An 18,787-nucleotide genomic window follows, 5' to 3' on the forward strand; every position below is an offset into this window, starting at 1 on the left:
GCTACATTTGAAGTTGAACACACACACACACACACACACACACACAGAGTAACACCTTTTGTTGGTAAATGTGCACAAACATACAGCACCCTTCACAAATTGGCACCCCTGGTAAAGTTGGAGTAGAAGGAGTGAAACAGCACAGTGAAAACTATGAAGATAAAATCCGACCTTAATAGGAAAGCATTTATTTGTGAGGAAAAAAACAAGAATCACTCATAAAGACAAAAAAATACACAAATCAACTAATTCCAAAGTAAAATGTTAGGGGTAGGTTATTATTGTGTTGGCCTAGATAGCTATAAGCAAAGTGAAAAACCTGGACTTATAATATAATAATTAAATATAATTATTTTCCCCAAAGGTCACACATTTCCCTCTCAGGCAACGTGGGAAGCTTTGTAGTAATAAACCCATTAGTAAAGAGTCCTACAGGCAACAGCCATGACGGTCTACACAGCGTATTGCTTAGTCCTGAAGCCTAATGATTTTACTACCGGTGATGATCGTCCTCATTACGTTTAGCGTGGGACCAAACCGATTCGTGATCATGTAGCCTAAAGATCCAGCTGTCATCTGAACTCTATGTAACAGTGTAGCCCAGCGTAAGTAGCCTACACTCTAAAACGATCGATGTTTACCGTTGTTTCGTTTCAATAAATAGGCAAATGATATCCGGAGTCACATTAATCGGTAGAGTTACATCTGGATACATATTGTTCCCTCATTGAACCATTTGGTCTTTGGTCAGCGGTTTCCCACGGAACTAATGGACCCCGAACTGGTTTATGTGTGCCTCGGCTGTCACCTGTACTCGAAAACACACCTGCCATAAATATCAAAAGCACAAACGTTTCAAGTCACTATTGCCCCCTTCCAGTGTATCGGGCAGGTGCGACAAATCCCGCGATCCTAACGGGTGGGAATTATGGCACCATCGCAATCAGTCCAAAAGGGTGGCCGCGAGCATCTTTATAAATACGGTGATCTGCCTCAAGTTTTCCACAGACAGCAAGGTTACCTGTTGGAACCTTGAACCGCAGAGGAAACTATTTTTCAGTAGAGTTTGAAACAAACCTTAAGTGATTCCAGCAAAATCCGTTACGTAGCATAGGCCTCTATCAATATCTTGATCGCTGTCTTAACTTCCAGTAGTCATCATGAGCGTTAAAATCAGCACCGTTTTGTTTTTGTTGTGTGCCTCGGCGCACGCTTTCCCTCGTAACGCAATTGAAAGCGTGAAAAATGCAGCAGCCGAGATTGACGCATCTGGTGCTGGATCAGACGAACCTGTTCGGGGATCGGTTAGAGTCGTCAAAGTCAGTCCGCATTTCCTGAGGCACACGGGGATGTTCAGGAACGGTTTGTCACCCAGAGGCGCGCCATCTCTCAGGGGCGCTTTTCCAGATTTCTTGTCGCTCGGTCGCGCGGGCCCTTCCACCAAACTGTCGGTTCCTCCAGTGGTTCACCTCCGCGACCGCCATCACGGCGCCGACACGAAGAGGAGGCAGGGTATGAGCATGTGGCAGCGTGTGATGGACAAGTCCGAGCGCGAGAAGGAGGCGGTGGTTCTGCCCATAAATCCGAAAGATGTGTCCAAGCAAAGCTGCGCAGCGGTCCCCTTTACTCAGGTGTGTTACCGTCTCTTCCTCGCTCGTTTTGTTTGTATGTGTGTGTGTGTGTTAGTGTGAGAGAGAGAGAGAGTTCGTGCCAACCTTGGATAGTCATTTTTAACTTTGTTTTATCTTTTTGTCAAATGTGCAGCGAGTCACCGCGGCGGGGTGCGACACAGTGACGGTGCATAACCACCTGTGTTTCGGTCAGTGCAGCTCAATGTTCGTGCCTCCCACTGAAGACGCCTCTCTTCCCGTCATCGGTCACCGCGGCGCCCCGTGCTCGCGGTGCGCGCCATCCAAAGCGCACACAGTGTCGGTTCCTCTGCGCTGCGGGCACGAGGTGCGAATGAAGCGCGTGATGGTGGTGGAGGAGTGCAAATGCGAGACCGGTCGTGAGGAGCTGAGGGCCGAGTCCGTTGCAAGGACACATTTATAATTGTTGCAGTCTGAATGTTTAATTCAGAAACTGATTGCAGACCTACCGGTATTCATATGTTTCCTGTAAATGTTATGTCATGCTGCTTTTGTCTGTTGTTCGTGTGGTCTAACAAGAAAGATTATCCTTTTCCATGTTTGTAGTCATTATCCATATGTTTCATATGTTTGTCAAGACTAGGTCGAGCTTGTCGGCCAGAGCACTTTCTTTTCTATTACTGACGTTGCCAAAATATTTATTTTGGCTTAGTTTTTGTTATATTTGGTCAACCAAATGTTCCTATTTGATGTTGGCTACATTTTGTTTGTTTTAAGTGTGTTATGTTAAACTATGGGGATAGACTAGGCCTATTTTAAAGCTTGACTGAATGAATAACCTACTATGTAGGCTAATTCATGGAGAAGTCAGTGAAGTCTGCAAGTCATGTCTTGGCATATTTGTTATTACCAGGTCTCTGTTCTAGGTCTTGTTGATTTGCACTCCTTTGTGTGTCTAACAATAAATCTTTGTTTTTTCTCACCATATTGTCTTGTGTGTGTGTGTGTGTGTGAAATCGGAAAGTTCATGTCCTTAAAGCTCCTTGAGGAAACAACCTTTTAAAAAGGTTCAAATGATGTTGTTTGTGCATCTAACAATGTACAATGTCATGCTTGATCATCCTTAAGCACACTATGTTGATATTTGATTTAGTTTATATAGTATATTTAGCATTTTAGTATAATGTTTATCTTCTACTGTCTCTATTGTACAGTGGAGTTTTTTTATTAATATGTAGGCTATATTACTTTTTCTGATGTAAGTGCATGATGTGTGTATGCTACTGAGACCTTGAATTTCCCCTTGGGGATCAATAAAGTATCTATATATCTATCTATCTATCCAGATAGAGTTGTATTATCATTAATACTGTTATGCCAGAACTCAAGGTTTTAGCAGCTTGCTTGATAACATTTGACACAGGTTGTTGTGTCATTGATCACAGCGGTCATCTTGGCATTGCAGTGGACAAGGAATTTCAGTCTGTGGACAGGAATGATTAATGACCATGCAAGTTGTGATTGGCATGCCACATATCTTACTGTCAACCAGAGTTTAGCCCCTCCTCCTTGATGTAGTAAAGTTAAAGAACCACAGTTCACTTGCTAAGTCACACCCACTTGGGAGTGCTTTCAAACAATATACAAACCTGTTTCACCGCAGTTGCACGCTCAGATGATACAATCATTTTCAAGATTTAAAAAGGTCCTTTTCAACATTATACAGCGGCCCTAAGGTAAGCCTACGTACATCTATGTTTCATTATTAAACTCATCGCTGAAGGTTTGAACAATATAACTCTATCAGATCTACACTAATGAATTGAATGTAACACGTCTATGTTGAATGGTTTACTTGTGCTTCTAAACAGTGAACAGGGGACGGACTTTGCCGCACTGTAAACTGACCCCTGGGTAGGATTACATTATGTGCATATTGTTTAAGGAGAGACATTTATAATTGTAAAAGTAAATATGGATGGCACATACATGGTCACAGGCACAGGGTGACACATACAGACATACATATTTCATACACCCTAGACATTTGACACAGACATTTACATATATCATTGGGGGTTCATGGGAAAAACATATTATTGCACTGCATACATTTATCTGTGGGGCTTTATCTTGTTGAGTATTTGGATGGCTGAAGGGATTAGGCTTCTGCTGGAGCGGGCTTTATTGCACCTTATATGCTTCTAAACCTACTGCCAGAGGGTAGGAGTAAGAAGTAGCGGTTGAGTGGGTGAGTAATGTCCAGGGATATTACATAAGCGATACATGCGATGGCCTTAGTGTTTAGTTCTTGGAGAAGTGTCTTGGGCACTGCAGATATATACTGCTCAAAAAAAATTATGGGAACACTTCAATCATACTACTCTGACACTGTTTGGTTCTGAGCACAAGTAAAACTTTTGTAGGCGAGTGTTTTATTTTGCACTGTCAGACATTCTGTGAATGTAGTTTGGGAATGGAGAAAAAGGGTGGAAGGAGCAGTGTATTATGTTTCTATGCCTCTGAACTCATTCCGACTGGCGCTCCTGAGCGTTATGGATGTGTGGGAAGTTCCATATCTGGTAGATCTGGCAGCCGACACAAACCTGTCAGTCGGGTTCCTATGCCTCATTATCAGCTGGCACATACTGTAACCTGCTAATCAGATGTGTCACGGAAGCTCTCTCTCTCCACCTCGACGAAATATAAAACAGTGGAAGAGTTTGAAACGACACACCATGTGTAAAATATAGTTGCCGCTGATCAGTGTCCGATCTCCTCTGATTATTAAAACATGAAAATCATTAAGACATAAATCTATGTTGCATCTATCATAAACTTCAGAAAGCTCAGAAATTCCTAGAAATACTGGACTAACTTGTTCAACAATTGTTTGAATTAATAATGCTATAATGTCTTCATGTTGAGAAGACTGTCCTTCCATATAAGTGCAACATGAAAACAAAGAGATTTAGGTCATATATAGTATGCACTATTATGTAATTTGTGATACAAAACAGGGGTTAGAATGATTTTTTTTTTCATAAAACCTCATCATGCATGACACATACTGTGGACACAGACAATAATGAAACCCTGCTGTCTCTGTTATAGATTCGTCTGCGTGACGACTAGAGCTGACCCTGGGCTGAGCAGAGGATGGAGGGGGGAGTGGGAGCTGTGTCTGTGATGGAGCAGCCTGGACAGAGGAGAGTGGAGGAGGAGGAGGAGGTGGAGCAGCCTGGACAGAGAAGAGTGGAGGAGGAGGAGGAGGAGGAGGGCTCTGTGGTGGAGCAGGCTGTAGAGAGGAGGGTGGAGGAGGAGGAGGAGGAGGGCTCTGTGGTGGAGCAGGCTGTAGAGAGGGGAGGACCAGGGCCTGGTGGTCCCATCCCCACCCTCACATTCGATCCCCCAGAGGAGAGATGTGTGTCTGTGAAGGAGGACCACTCACCCAGCACAGGAGGGACTCTCTTAATCCCAAGGTATGGATGATCACAGATACACGCACACACACACACACACACACACACACACACACACACACACACACACTCTCTCTTAATCCCAAGGTATGGATGATCACAGATACACGCACACACACACACACACACACACACACACACACACACACACACACTCACACACACTCACTCTCTCTCTCTTAATCCCAAGGTATGGATGATCACAGATACACGCACACACACACACGCACACACACACACACACACACACTCTCTCTTAATCCCAAGGTATGGATGATCACAGATACACACACACACACACGCACACACACACACACACACACACACACACACTCTCTCTTAATCCCAAGGTATGGATGATCACAGATACACGCACACACACACGCAAGCACGCACGCACACACACACACACACACACACACACACACTCTCTCTTAATCTCAAGGTATGGATGATCACAGATACACACACACACACACACGCACGCACGCACGCACGCACGCACGCACACACACACACACACTCTCTCTTAATCTCAAGGTATGGATGATCACAGATACACACACACACACACACACACGCACGCACGCACGCACGCACACACACACACACACACACACACACACACACACACACACTCTCTCTCTTAATCTCAAGGTATGTTCAGTTCAGCTCTGTTCAGTTCAGTTTTTATTTGTCACTGTTACAGGATAACAACGAAATGTTGTTAGAGCAAAAACAGACAGGCATATAGGATGACCACAGCTACACACACAGACATGCACACACACACACACACACACACACACACACACACACACACACACACACACACACACACACACACACACACACACACACACACACACACACACACTAACTGCGTAATCATTCTCTCTGCATGGGCCCAGTCAGGGGGCTGACTCTCCTACTCCCAGTGGAGACTCCATGAAGAGCCACTGTTCATGCCGAACGCCCCCAAACTTCAGCCCTGATGTGAAGCAGGATGAGGGGTGATTCATTCATTTATCTCTATCTCTCTCTCTCTATGTGTCTATGGCTGACTGAGTGTGCTTTGAGATGCTGTGGGTGATGATTATTATTATCATCATTATTATTATTGTTATTATTATTATTGTTATTATTATTATTATTATTATTATTATTATTATTATTATTATTATTAAGTATGTCAATGCACCCCAACACAAGAATTTGTCTCCAGTATCTTTAGTATCCCATAGCTTCCTAACTTAACTTGAATCATCTTATTGAACAGTGAAAATGAGACAATTTCCCAATATTGTGCATTAGGCTGATATATATATTTATTCTCTGCATCATGGCAGTCAAGACTCTCCAGAAGACAGCGCTGTGTCCATGAGAAGTGCTGAAGACACCCCACTGGACAACAGGTGGGCATGATACAGAGGAAGACTGACATCATCAGTGCATCATCACATTTCGTTGGTGATCATAGATAAACAACAAAACAGGGATAACACATTTGATACCTTAATCTAAACTGGACTGGGTGCTTAATCTAAACTGGACTGGGTGCTTAATCTAAACTGGACTGGGTGCTTAATCTAAACTGGACTGGGTGCTTAATCCTCCCAACAATGAATGTAAAGTTCGGAGGGCATTTAAAAATGGTCAAGGTAACTGTTGAACACTGTCTTTAATTCAACACCTAATGACCAAAGACTTTATCTCAAACCCCTGTGTTTGTTTTGGAATGAGGTCAGTCTTATTATGTAAAAGGGTATGTACACTAGAATATGTTAATTTACCACATTGATCTCTGACTTAATGTACTTTATTGTATTTTCATTCTCTTTGTTTAAAAGGGGCAATGTACATATGACAAAAGTTAGCTTAAAAAGCCCATCTGTAGTCCCCTGCCAGACGTCATCATAGACTACCTGAGGATGAAAGCTATTTTGTTTACTGTATTTGCAATATTACACCCGCTTTCTGTGCTCATTCATGATTTCTGTAATCTTGACACCACCCACTTCCTGTTAATCTCCACTTCCTACTTCCTGCGTCCTGTGCAGCGAGTTGAGCGATGGCCGTCTCTCGCTGGGCCCGGCCAGGTGTGACGTGTGTATGAAGGGGCTGACGGACCCTGTGACCTCCATCACCTGTGGACACCGGTTCTGCGTGGACTGTATCTCCAGCTACCTGGACCAATCTGGAACGGCAACATTTTCCGACTGCCCTGTGTGTGGTCAGTGAAATCTATCTAAAATAACACACATTAAAAAAAGAAAACATGAAAGTGCTACTTTATACCGCATCAAATATGACCAACGCTTTTATGTGATGTCTTTATGTATGATAAAACAGCTACTGGTTTGTGAAGTAGGTTTTAGATGTTGCTGTAGCAATACTGCTGACATATCAATATTTGATAGTTGTACTTCAGATTCCCTGTTCATGCCAGATCTATTAACATCTAGTGACATCCTTTGGTGCATTATTGATAGTGGATTGATAGCCAGATCTATTAACAGATATTGTAAGTGACATCCTTTGGTGTATTTTCATTCTCAAAAGGCAAGGATGCTTTGAAAACCGTAATTCAAGCTCATAAGCTGAATTTGAAGAGGAGGTTTGAGTCCGTTAGCGAAGGCAGCGCATGTTCAGAAACCCGAACTCTCCTGGAAAACATCTACACAGAGCTCCAAATCACAGAGGGAGAGAGCGAAGGGGTGAATAAGGAACATGAGGTCAGGCAACTTGAGTCCACGCTCAAGACCCAAGCCAGTGCGGACACAGCTATCAACTGTAACGACATCTTCAAACCTTTACCTGGCCAAGAGAGACACATCAGGACAGTGATAACCAAGGGAATCGCTGGCGTCGGGAAAACAGTGTCCGTGCAGAAGTTCATCCTGGACTGGGCGGAGGGGAGGGCAAACCAGGACGTGGACTTCATGTTTGTCTTGCCGTTTCGAGAGGCCAATTTGATTAAAGACACAGAATACAGTCTCCACGGCCTTCTTCTGAAATTCCACCCTGAGCTGAAAGGTTTGAGGAGCTCCAAGCAATACCAAGCCTGTCAACTGGTGTTCATCTTTGACGGCCTGGATGAAAGTCAACACACACTGACGTTTCCTGGGGCCCCCATCTTGTTGGACGTAACACAGACGTCATCAGTGGAGGCTCTCATAACAAACCTCATTATAGGGAGTCTGCTTCCTTCGGCTCGCGTATGGATCACTTCACGACCAGCTGCAGCCGATCAGATTCCCTCGGAGTACATCCATCGGGTGACAGAGGTGCAAGGGTTCAGCGAACCGCAGAAAGAAGAGTACTTCCGGAAGAGAATCAGTGACCCCAGTAGGGCTGTCAGAATCATAGCTCACCTGAAGGCGTCCAAGAACCTCCACGTCATGTGTCACATTCCGGTCTTCTGTTGGATCGCGGCCACCGTGCTCCAGGAGATATGGGATCAGAGCGGCACAGCCATTCCCAAAACCCTGACTGAGATGTTCATCCACTTCCTGCTCATTCAGACGATCGCCAAGAGTCACAAGTACGATCAAGGAAGTGGCTCGGGAGAACAAGTAAAGATCCTGAAATCAAACCTAGGCATCATTCTGAAATTGGCCAAATTGGCCTTCAAACATCTTGAAAAGGGCAACCTTATGTTTTACGAGGAAGATCTGCGAGAGGATGGTATTGACGTCCATGATGCGGCAGTATATTCTGGGATGTGTACTGAGATCTTTCGAGCGGAATCTCTCTTTGGCCAGGCAAAGGTTTACAGCTTTGTCCATGTGACCATACAGGAGTTTCTGGCAGCATTTTTCATATTCCACTCATACATGACCAAGAATCGAGAGGGCCTGATGTCGTTCTTCCCAGATGAAACCTCCAACCCAAAGTCAACGAACACAGCAGTTGGTCCTCTAAAGGGTCTCTTCAAAAAGAGGACCACAGCACAGCCTGAAGATCTGGCCTTGCACACTTTACTCAAGGCCGCCGTCGACAAGTCCCTTCAGAGCAAGAACGGACACCTCGATCTTTTTCTTCGCTTCCTTCTTGGTATCTCCCTGGAGGCCAATCAGAGGCTCCTTCAAGGCTTGCTGTCTGGCACGGAGAACACTTCCAAAGGCATTGGCCGTGTCACGCCGTACAACCCCCCCCCTCTCCTCTCCCCCCTTCTCTCTCTCTCTCTCTCAACTCTCCCTCTCTTGCCTATTCCCACCATGGTATACTGTAACAATATATAGTACTACTGATTACTTATTGACATTAACCATTCTGATTTTCAGTAATACTAACCCACTCTACATCTCTCTTTCTTCCCCCTTACTGTACCTCACTTGTGAGGTATATCATCACCAGCCATCAACCATCCGTGTGTTGGCCCTCCTCTCACCCATCTCACCTGAAGTCCCATCCTCGACTGCCCTATTACTGCCCCCTATCTGGACTCCTGGCCCGTACAGCCTAGCGACCCACCACCAGCCTATGACAACTCTGCCTGGATTACTGGCCCATCCACCAACCCACCACATGCCCCTCGGAAACTCCCTTCCCCTGGACAATCCCAATGCTGGACTATTGAACTTTCTGTCACTAAATCAGGAATAATGAATTACCATAACGGATACGTAATCATCCCACCTCTTGTAACTTTCAGCTCAAGTGCTTAACACCATGTCTTATTCTCTACACCCGACTATCATATGCATTTGTCATGTATACAGACCTTACTGTCATGTACTGACCCTAGGCAGATGGGTCAGGCCCTTGAGTCGTGGATCTGCTCGAGGTTTCTTCCTATATATATCTCCAATTCTAGGGAGTTTTTCCTCGCCCCTGTTACCCATGGGCCTCTCTCTTGCTTTCCTTTTCTTCCTTTCTTTCCTTCTTTCTCTGATTGCCTACATTCTGTAAAGCGCCATGATACATGTGTTATGTTTTGGCGCTCTATAAGCACAATAAATTGAAATTGAAATTGAATTGGCAAGACCATAGCCTACGTCAAATCCATGAATGAGACCCATGTTTCCCCCGAGAGGTACATCAACCTCTTCCACTGTCTGTTGGAGATGAACGATCACACCATTCATGAGAAGATCGAGCGCTACCTGAAGTCTGAGAAGGAGCAGAAAAAAACCCTCAGCCCGTCCCACTGCTCGGCGCTGGCGTCCATGCTGATGATGTCAGGCAAGACTCTGGACGAGCTGGACTTGAAGAAGTACAACACATCAGATGAGGGACGGAAGAGACTGCTCCCAGTGGTGAGGTGCTGCAAGAAGGCTGTGTGAGTTCTCTGAACTGCATCTCTCAAAATACCTTTCACTCATAAAGCTTTGATTTCAGTGGACATTCATGACATTTTATATGACCATTTTAAGATAATTTTATTTAAAGGAACACACCAACTTTTTGGGCTAACTGGTCTAGCTAGCCTACTTCCAGTGAATTATGCTAACCCAGGCTAATGACGTCAAATTGGGTTATTGCATGTACACAAAAGAGAAGGATACAGTATGTATCCTCTTATCTAACTTCGACGTAGATGGCAAATAAGCTTCCAAAAAAGTTGCCATGTTCCTTTAGTTTGACACACTCTTTTTGACAATGTAAAGGAGCTCTCTCTCTCTCTGTCTCTCTCTCTCTCTGTCTCTCTCTCTCTCTGTCTATCTGTCTATCTGTTCAGCCTGGCTGGCTGTAATCTCAGTCCGAAGTGCATTGAGCTGGTGCTCTCATCTCTGGCGTTGGTCAACTCACCCCTGAGGGAGCTGGACCTCAGTGAGAGTCACCTGCAGGATTCAGTGGCCCAGCATCTGACTGACCAGCTCAGGAATCCGCTCTGTAAACTGGACTCATTGAGGTCAGCAGATTGTGCAGATCTGTGATGGATCATTTTGATCGCTACATTTTTTTAATTTTATTTACTTATTTTAAAAAAATGACTTTCTTAAAGCATAACTCCGGAGTAAAAACAACTTAGGGTCTATTTATGGTAGTTCACAACTTTTGATTTAAATCAAAATTACGTTAATTTGTGGAGTTTTGAGCAAGACTTATTTTTTGCATCAACACTGAATGGGCTTACAGTGAAAGCTAAGGGGCCAGCTAGCATGTCAAAACACAAAAGCTATTTTATACCACTGTCAATGCTCAAAATATAATTACACTTCTGTGGTAGTGTGGTGAGGGTCTCTACAGACAAACTGAAGTAATTTAAAGTGTACAGTGAGGTTATAACAAGACCTGTATCGGAAGGAAGCAAATCAATGGGTGTGTTAGATCTTGCAGCGCTGCGCAGATCTAGCTGAATCTTACAATACAAACATGCCTTTTGTTTAGCTGGATCTACACAAGGCTGGAAGAAGTCGAACATGCCAAAATGGCGTTTGTTTTTTGTATATCTATGTCTCATATAAGTAGAGAAAGGTATTTGTTTTAGCTTTATAGGAAAAAATGGAAGAAGATGTAAACAGGTACATCCACCTTTCCCTGTCACAATATCTCTCTCTCTCTCTCTTTCTCTCTCAGATTATCATCTTGTGGAATGACAGAACATAGATGTGCATCTCTGGCCTCCATCTTGAGTTACCCCACCTCTTGTCTCCGAGTGCTGGACCTTAGTAACAACCAACTATATGACGCCGGCGCCAAACTGCTCACAGACCAGCTGGGGAGTCCACACTGCAAACTGGAGACGCTCAGGTCAGCCAGGGGAGGCACAGGGCGAGTGCTGCTTGCCCAGAGGAAAACATTTCATGTCTGGAAAATATGATTTATCTGCAATTTATCCCACAAGAAATAATTCAGCTCTTATTGAGATTTAAGAGAAATAAGGAGCAAAAGAATAGATTGAGAAAAGTTTGGGGAGTGCACACTGCAAACTGGAGATACTCAGGTCAGCCAGAGGAGGCACATGACGAGTGCTGCTTGCCCAAAATAAAACTTTTTTTTTTTTTATTCCTTTAGGAGAAATAAGGAGCAAAATTATATAGAGATAATAGTATTTTTGAGATCTTATTTGAACTTTAATCAGATTTCAGGGCTGAGACAAGGGTTTTTTTTTTTTCCCTCAGGAGTCACATGACAAGTGCTCGCCCAGAGGAAAACATTTCATGTTTGGAAAATATGATTTATCTGCAGTTTATCCCGCAAGAAATAAATCAGCTCTTATTGAGATCGACATGTGAGATCTTATTTGAACTATAACCGGATTTGAGGCGAGACAAGAGGAGGGCATTTTTCCCCTCAGGAGTTCAACTAGTGGAACAAGTCAACTTCTGGGGAATTATTTAGCTTATGTCGTTGCAACCACAGTGTAGAGTGCTGCTGTATCTGACAGTGTTTCTCTCTCTCTCTCTCTCTCTCTCTCTCTCTCTCTCTCTCTCTCTCTCTCTCTCTCATTCTCTCACTCTCTCTCTGTCTCTCTCACTCTCTCTCTCTCTCTGTCTATCTCTCTCTCGCTCTCTCTTTCTTCTCTCTCTCTGCAGGCTGTCGTCCTGTCGTCTCTCTGAGCTGGGCTGTGATTCTCTGACCCGTGCTGTGAGCTCTAAATCCTCCCGTGTGAGAGAGCTGGACCTGAGGCACAACCACGTTGGCCAATCAGCTGCCCATCTGCTCCTCTCCGCCGTGCAGCACCCGCAATGTAAACTAGAGACACTCGGGTAAGGACAGAGATAGAGGCGGAGTCAGGCACCCACAATGTAAACTAGAGACACTCGGGTAAGGACAGAGATAGAGAGGGGCGGAGTCAGGCACCCCATAGTGGCGGAGTCAGACACCCAAGAGAGGCGGAGTCAGTCACCCGAGAGAGGCGGGGTCAGGCACCCACAATGTAAACTAGAAACACTCGGGTAAGGACAGAGAGAGAGAGAGGAGGAGGCTCGTTTTAATGGAACACCAGATTTTAATTACTCAATGGATTAATTATGTCATTAATTATTAATTACTATTCTTCTACATAGTTATTTTTGCTATTTGTATTATCTTTACAACACCTTCACCTTTCTCCTTGTATACACATCTGTCATGTGGCATGAACTGATATCATGTCTTTTGTTTTGTCAGATTAAATGGAGTTTCAGACTTGTGGTTAGAAGTCGGACCAGGGAAATGTAAGTGTCTTCCATTTTAGTTTCTGATAGCTTATTAGTGTGATATACTGTAACAGATGCATGGGGATTATAGTTATCAGTTACCGTACGGTTATACCAACAGTTATCGCACAGTTGCTGTCTCCTCATCCTGTCATCCTCTTTTTTGCTGCACTCAATGTACCTCGACTCACATGAAATGCAGGAACAGGAGCAGGCTTCTCTTGGTCTCTTTTTAGTTTCTTAAAGTGCTCAGCGTATGGAAGCCCGTTTCCGCCACTTGAAAAAAAAAACTGCCAGATACTAAGTCAAAATTATGAGATTTAAAGTCATAATTATGAGATTTTAAATCAAAATTATGAGATTTAAAGTCATTATGAGATTTAAAGTCGTAATGAGATATAAACTCGTCATTATGAGATTTAAAGTCATAATTATGAGATATAAAGTCATAATTTTGAGATTTAAAGTCGTAATTATGAGATATAAAGTCATAATTATGAGATTTAAAGTCATAATTTTGAGATTTAAAGATTTAAAGTCATAATTATGAGATTTAAAGTCGTAATTATGATTTAAAATTGAGATTATTAACCCAGGAAGTAAACCCAAAAGGTCATGAGCTGTTGCTGTTCTGCTCAGTTTAGCTAGTTGACGGACTCTGGTTGTAGCAGTTTGCACACAGCCTAATAGTTTATTTCAGCAATGTCTTTAGAGGTATAATCAACAGGCACTCCTTCGTAATGACTTTAAATCTCAAAATTGTGACTTTATTTCTCATAATTAAGAGATATAAAGTCGCAATTTTTAGATTATTAACCCAGGAAGTACGCTAAAGGTCATGCTGTGTCAGACGGAAAAGGAACGCTAGACAAGTCAGTATAAGAGTCAGAGCAAGCAATGCCATGCTAGGCCTACGTGCTGTAGCCTAAACTAGATAAATTAACTTGCTCACATTCTAAATGATTGTCTTTCTAGCGATCCTTTTCTGCACCATGGGCGGCAACTTTCCTCATTTTCCCATAATGAACTGGCTCCATGAGGCTGGATAGCTTTAGCAGTTCTAATGTCGATACTGCTACTCGGTTGCATGTTGCTTTGAAGTCACTCATAGCACAACACATTATTATTATATGCATGTGATCAAAATGGGTTATGGATGCTTCAAAGAATAATTATTCTGAATTGGATACAACATATTTGATAATCAGATAGACCAAACAGCCAGATCGTTCAAATAGGCTGATGTCTGATAGGCTCTAGCTACATTTCTAACGAGCAGGTGACCAGCATGGAAAAGCTGGATGAAAATGCCTCTGTCGAGTGTCAACCGTAGCCTACAGAAGCAAAGCCTAAAAGAAACCACCTGTGGTGGTGATGTCCATAAAGCGAAGGAGTGCCTGTTGATTATACCACTAAAGACATTGCTGAAATAAACTATTAAGCTACAGTAGCCTAACAGTTTTATGTCTAAACTACAAATACCCAAACAGAGCAGAACAGCAACCTTGACTCGTGACCTTTTGGGTTTACTTCCTGGGTTAATAATCACAAAATTTCGACTTTACATCTCTTAATTACGACTTTATTTCTCATAATTATGACTTTAAATCTCATAATTATGACTTTTAATCTCAAAATTACGACTTTATATCTCATTATTATGACTTTATATCTCATAATTATGACTTTTAATCTCAAAATTTTGACTTTGTATCTCATAATTATGACTTAAAATCTCATAATTATGACTTTAAATCTCATAATTATGACTTTATATCTCATAATTACAACTTTAAATCTCAAAATTATGACTTTAAATCTAATAATTACGAGTTTATATCTCATAATTACGACTTTAAATCTCATAATTATGACTTTAAATCTCATAATTACGACTTTAAATCTCAAAATTATGACTTTAAATCTCATAATTACGAGTTTATATCTCATAATTATGACTTTAAATTGACTTTAAATCTCATAATTACGACTTTATATCTCATTATTATGACTTTATATCTCATAATTATGACTTTTAATCTCAAAATGTTGACTTTGTATCTCATAATTATGACTTAAAATCATATCTCATAATTACGACTTTAAATCTCAAAATTATGACTTTAAATCTCATAATTACGAGTTTATATCTCATAATTACGACTTTAAATCTCATAATTAGGACTTTAAATCTCATAATTATGACTTTAAATCTCACAATTTTTGACTTAGTATCTGGCCATTTTTTTTTTCAAGTGGCGGAAACGGGCTTCCATAGCAGCGAACATGTGACTAAGTAAAAAAAAACAGGAGGAAAGACCACACTTTGCATAAGTTCATTTTTATTTCACTGTAGTGCACATGAGCACAACATTTCACCCACACAACATTTCACTTACACTCCATTTCGCAGACTCTTGTGAACTAACGCTGGACGAGAACAGCGCAAATGACCACCTGGCATTTACCGAGGAGTGCACGAAAGTGCTGTTCCTGGAGGATCCCCAGTTGTACTCCAACCGCCCCGACAGGTTCAGTTTCTGGCCCCAGGTACAGTATCTCAGGAGTCATTTCAATGCAAAAAACAAACTTTTTTTTTTCGCATTACATTTTGAAAAAATTATATTGCTATGAATGTATTAACATGCCCATATTACAAAATATATTTCTAAAATGATCTTCCCATACTGTAAGTGGATATAAAAATAAATTACATTTTCTTTAGTTATTCTAATACATCTCTAAACAAACAAACAGATAAGTAAGCAAATAAATTATAAAGATAAATATTATTTGGTATCATTACATACTGTGGGTGCTGTGTAATGAAGCCTTGCCCAGATACAGGGACGGATCATGGCTTGTGCCAAGTGTGCACGTGCACAGGGGCCCTCAGCCAATGGGGGCCCTCGGATTAAAAAATCAAAAATTGCCATGAATTTAGGCTAGATTATGCCCGGTGCTTCTGTCTGTTAATTTGCGGCACAACTGAATGGTGTTATGGAACCGCGGACTGAAAGAAAAATAAACTAAATGTTTTCCTGATCAATAAATACTTCTTAATTCATAAAATATAGAGGCATAACATTAGGTGGAAGTGGTAGGCTATGAGTGCTCATTCAATGTGTATGCGTGTTTGCGAAAGTGAAACTGACCCACTCGTGGGTAGGTGAATGAAGTGGATTCCTGCAATGTTCATGAAAACAGCATAGCGATTGGATAGCCTAATAAATCGCGACTTGTTGTAGGCCTAACAGTAGCTTATATCATAGCAAATAGCCTATAGCGATACCGATGACAGATAGGCCTACACTTATTTCACTCATCTCGCTGGAGTGAGTGCATAATGTGGGCTGTTGCGCAAAGAAATTAATTAGGGAGATGATCTGCATCTCCATTTACCAAACGCTATAGTTTTGCTAACATCTCCACTGTTAACGTGAAATATGTCTCCATGCAAGGTAGTGTCAAGCAGCAGTGTAGTGAAAACCTTATCATGCAGGTAGCCAATGTTCACGTCACCTGAGTCAGACAGAAAACGGGCCCTGCTTGCTCTGTTAAAGTTTGTATGCAGTTTGGGGGCCTTTTTTGATATTGTGCACAGGGGCCCATATTTGTTTAATCCGTCCCTGCCCAGATATATACATAACTAAATAAATAATAATAATAATAATAATAATAATAATAATAATAATAATAATAAATATTATTTGTTATATTTATGACATAGGTGCTGTGTAAGGAGGCCTTGTCCAGCCCCTGCTACTGGGAGCTGGAGTGGAAGGAGAGGGTGGACGTGGGCGTGGCCTATGCAGATATCCAGCGCAAACTGGAGGAGGACCAGTGCGTGCTCGGCCACAACGACCTCTCCTGGAGCCTGGAGTGCCACAACGGACACCGCTACACCTTCTGGAGGAGCAGCAGGAAGCTGGACCTGTTTGCCCCGCATCACATCCGGTCCAGGAGGGTGGGCGTGTTCCTGAACTGGCCGGCCGGCGCCCTGTCCTTCTACAGCGTCGCCACGGACACCATCCACCACCTGCACACGTACCAGACCAAGTTCTCCGAGCCTCTTCACGCGGGGTTCATGGTGTGGCCCGACTCCTCCGTCACCCTGTGCAAGATCCCGATGAGAGGCGCCACGTCCATCCCACAGGACGCTGAGGTCAGACGGCTCCCTCGGAGTGAGAGCCAGTGACGTATAGACCCTTTCAAGAGAGTTCCATTATCAGCATCATAGTTGGCCCCACAAGGCTTCCGTTTTAACATTCCATATGTTATCTTAATGCAGAGGAAGTAGATTGGGAACCAAATAGAACGTTCAAGCATTGTTTTTGTTTTTATTGTTGAAAGGGTCTAAAAAAAAACTTCAGAAGCAGCGACATAGTTGAGACAGATGGAGCTATGATGTTTTTCTCTTTCTTGTCTTGATGTGTATTAAATGTTTTGTATTATATAAGGTGCTCTAAGTAATGTCATAGGTTTTTTTTTAAGCTAAAACATTTATTGTCACTTAAAGCAAACATCACCTCACCATCTGCTAGCTGTCTGTGTCTTGAATAAAGATTGCTAATGTGTCGTCATCATGGTATTTTCCCATTGGTGAACGCAAAGCATTTTGGGGATCCGCGGCAATCCATGACCATGTAAACCAAGCCACAAAACAACTTGGGCAAACCTTGCCCATGAAAACATAACAAACTCTCCCAGCAAATCACTGACGAGATGCGCGTTTAGGAGAGTTTCAATTGCAAGGGAGGGAGGGGGAGGAAGTAGCGAGCTAGCTTTCTGATTTGTTTGAAAGTCAACAGAAGTGACGTTACCCAGCATTGCTTAGAGCGCCTTTAATATAGTATGCCATAGTAGTCTACTACATTTTGGCATACTTTTTTACCACTGGGAGTCACCATGGAGTCTGATTTTAAATAGGAAACCTTTCCTCCTTGTACAGTACCTGTACAGCAGAGCATGTTTCTATTAGACTCAGGGCTTTGAACCGGTTCAAGGAACGAAAACGAAAACCGGGAACTTTTTGTATTTTACAGGGAACAGAAACAAAACCGGAAACGTTATTATTTTTTATGTTCTGGAACAGGAACACTTATTTAAAAATAATGGTAACCGGTTAATACCGGTTTTATTTCGTTCATCAAAGTTTTCGTTGCCTAATTAACTAAAAAAAAAAAAGTAATTATTTTCCTGCACACGTTACCATGACGGCTGAGGTTCACTTCCTGTGTGACATCACATCAGACATTCGCTGAATGGAGAGAGAGCGGTGGATTACAAAGTCTCCACTCCACATCTTAAATAAGAGGTAAATTATGATCCATCGTTAATTAAAACGCTCATTCCAAACACAATATCAATAGCTATATTTGTCGACTCCACGTTAATGATGGACTAGCGAACATTAGGCCTACTGGATGGCCTTTCCCCCCGAATTTGTTGTTGCCCGAGTGGCATAACCACGTGTCTTAATAATGTCGTTACGTTTGTGTGGAAATTTTCTCTTTTAACAATAAACTACACATTTGAAATAATTGTAGGCCTATTTAATTATTATTATTATTAATAATATAATTATTATTATGTAATAATGGTTGTAATATTATTACATTTGGTT

At 42.3% G+C, this 18,787-nt stretch overlaps 2 protein-coding genes across 2 annotated transcripts in view; both read left to right on the forward strand.

Annotated features, from left to right (window-relative positions):
* The first annotated feature begins 1,160 nt into the window (after window positions 1-1,160).
* dand5 (DAN domain family, member 5) lies at window positions 1,161-2,052 on the forward strand. Its single transcript, XM_076273443.1, has 2 exons — window positions 1,161-1,631; window positions 1,765-2,052. The coding sequence occupies exons 1-2, from the start codon at window positions 1,161-1,163 to the stop codon at window positions 2,050-2,052; spliced, it is 759 nt and encodes a 252-aa protein (XP_076129558.1).
* Window positions 2,053-4,900: 2,848 nt separating this feature from the next.
* LOC143111246 (NACHT, LRR and PYD domains-containing protein 3-like) overlaps window positions 4,901-18,787 on the forward strand; it is a 14,780-nt gene continuing 893 nt past the window's right edge. The window contains exons 1-12 of the mRNA XM_076273441.1: window positions 4,901-5,071; window positions 5,983-6,084; window positions 6,421-6,486; window positions 7,132-7,304; window positions 7,634-9,207; window positions 10,060-10,355; window positions 10,755-10,928; window positions 11,597-11,770; window positions 12,556-12,729; window positions 13,133-13,179; window positions 15,575-15,711; window positions 16,892-18,787. The exon at window positions 16,892-18,787 is cut by the window's right edge and continues 893 nt beyond it. Of these exons, the coding sequence (XP_076129556.1) occupies window positions 6,020-6,084; window positions 6,421-6,486; window positions 7,132-7,304; window positions 7,634-9,207; window positions 10,060-10,355; window positions 10,755-10,928; window positions 11,597-11,770; window positions 12,556-12,729; window positions 13,133-13,179; window positions 15,575-15,711; window positions 16,892-17,359 (3,348 nt within the window). The 5' untranslated portion in view covers window positions 4,901-5,071; window positions 5,983-6,019 and the 3' untranslated portion in view covers window positions 17,360-18,787. The remainder of the gene's footprint in view (window positions 5,072-5,982; window positions 6,085-6,420; window positions 6,487-7,131; window positions 7,305-7,633; window positions 9,208-10,059; window positions 10,356-10,754; window positions 10,929-11,596; window positions 11,771-12,555; window positions 12,730-13,132; window positions 13,180-15,574; window positions 15,712-16,891) is intronic.

Source organism: Alosa pseudoharengus, unplaced genomic scaffold, assembly GCF_046254945.1.
Source record: "Alosa pseudoharengus isolate Yale_2024_CS ecotype anadromous, Long Island Sound unplaced genomic scaffold, YU_APseudo_1.1 YU_APseudo_1.1_scf_76, whole genome shotgun sequence".
Taxonomy (NCBI): domain Eukaryota; kingdom Metazoa; phylum Chordata; class Actinopteri; order Clupeiformes; family Clupeidae; genus Alosa; species Alosa pseudoharengus.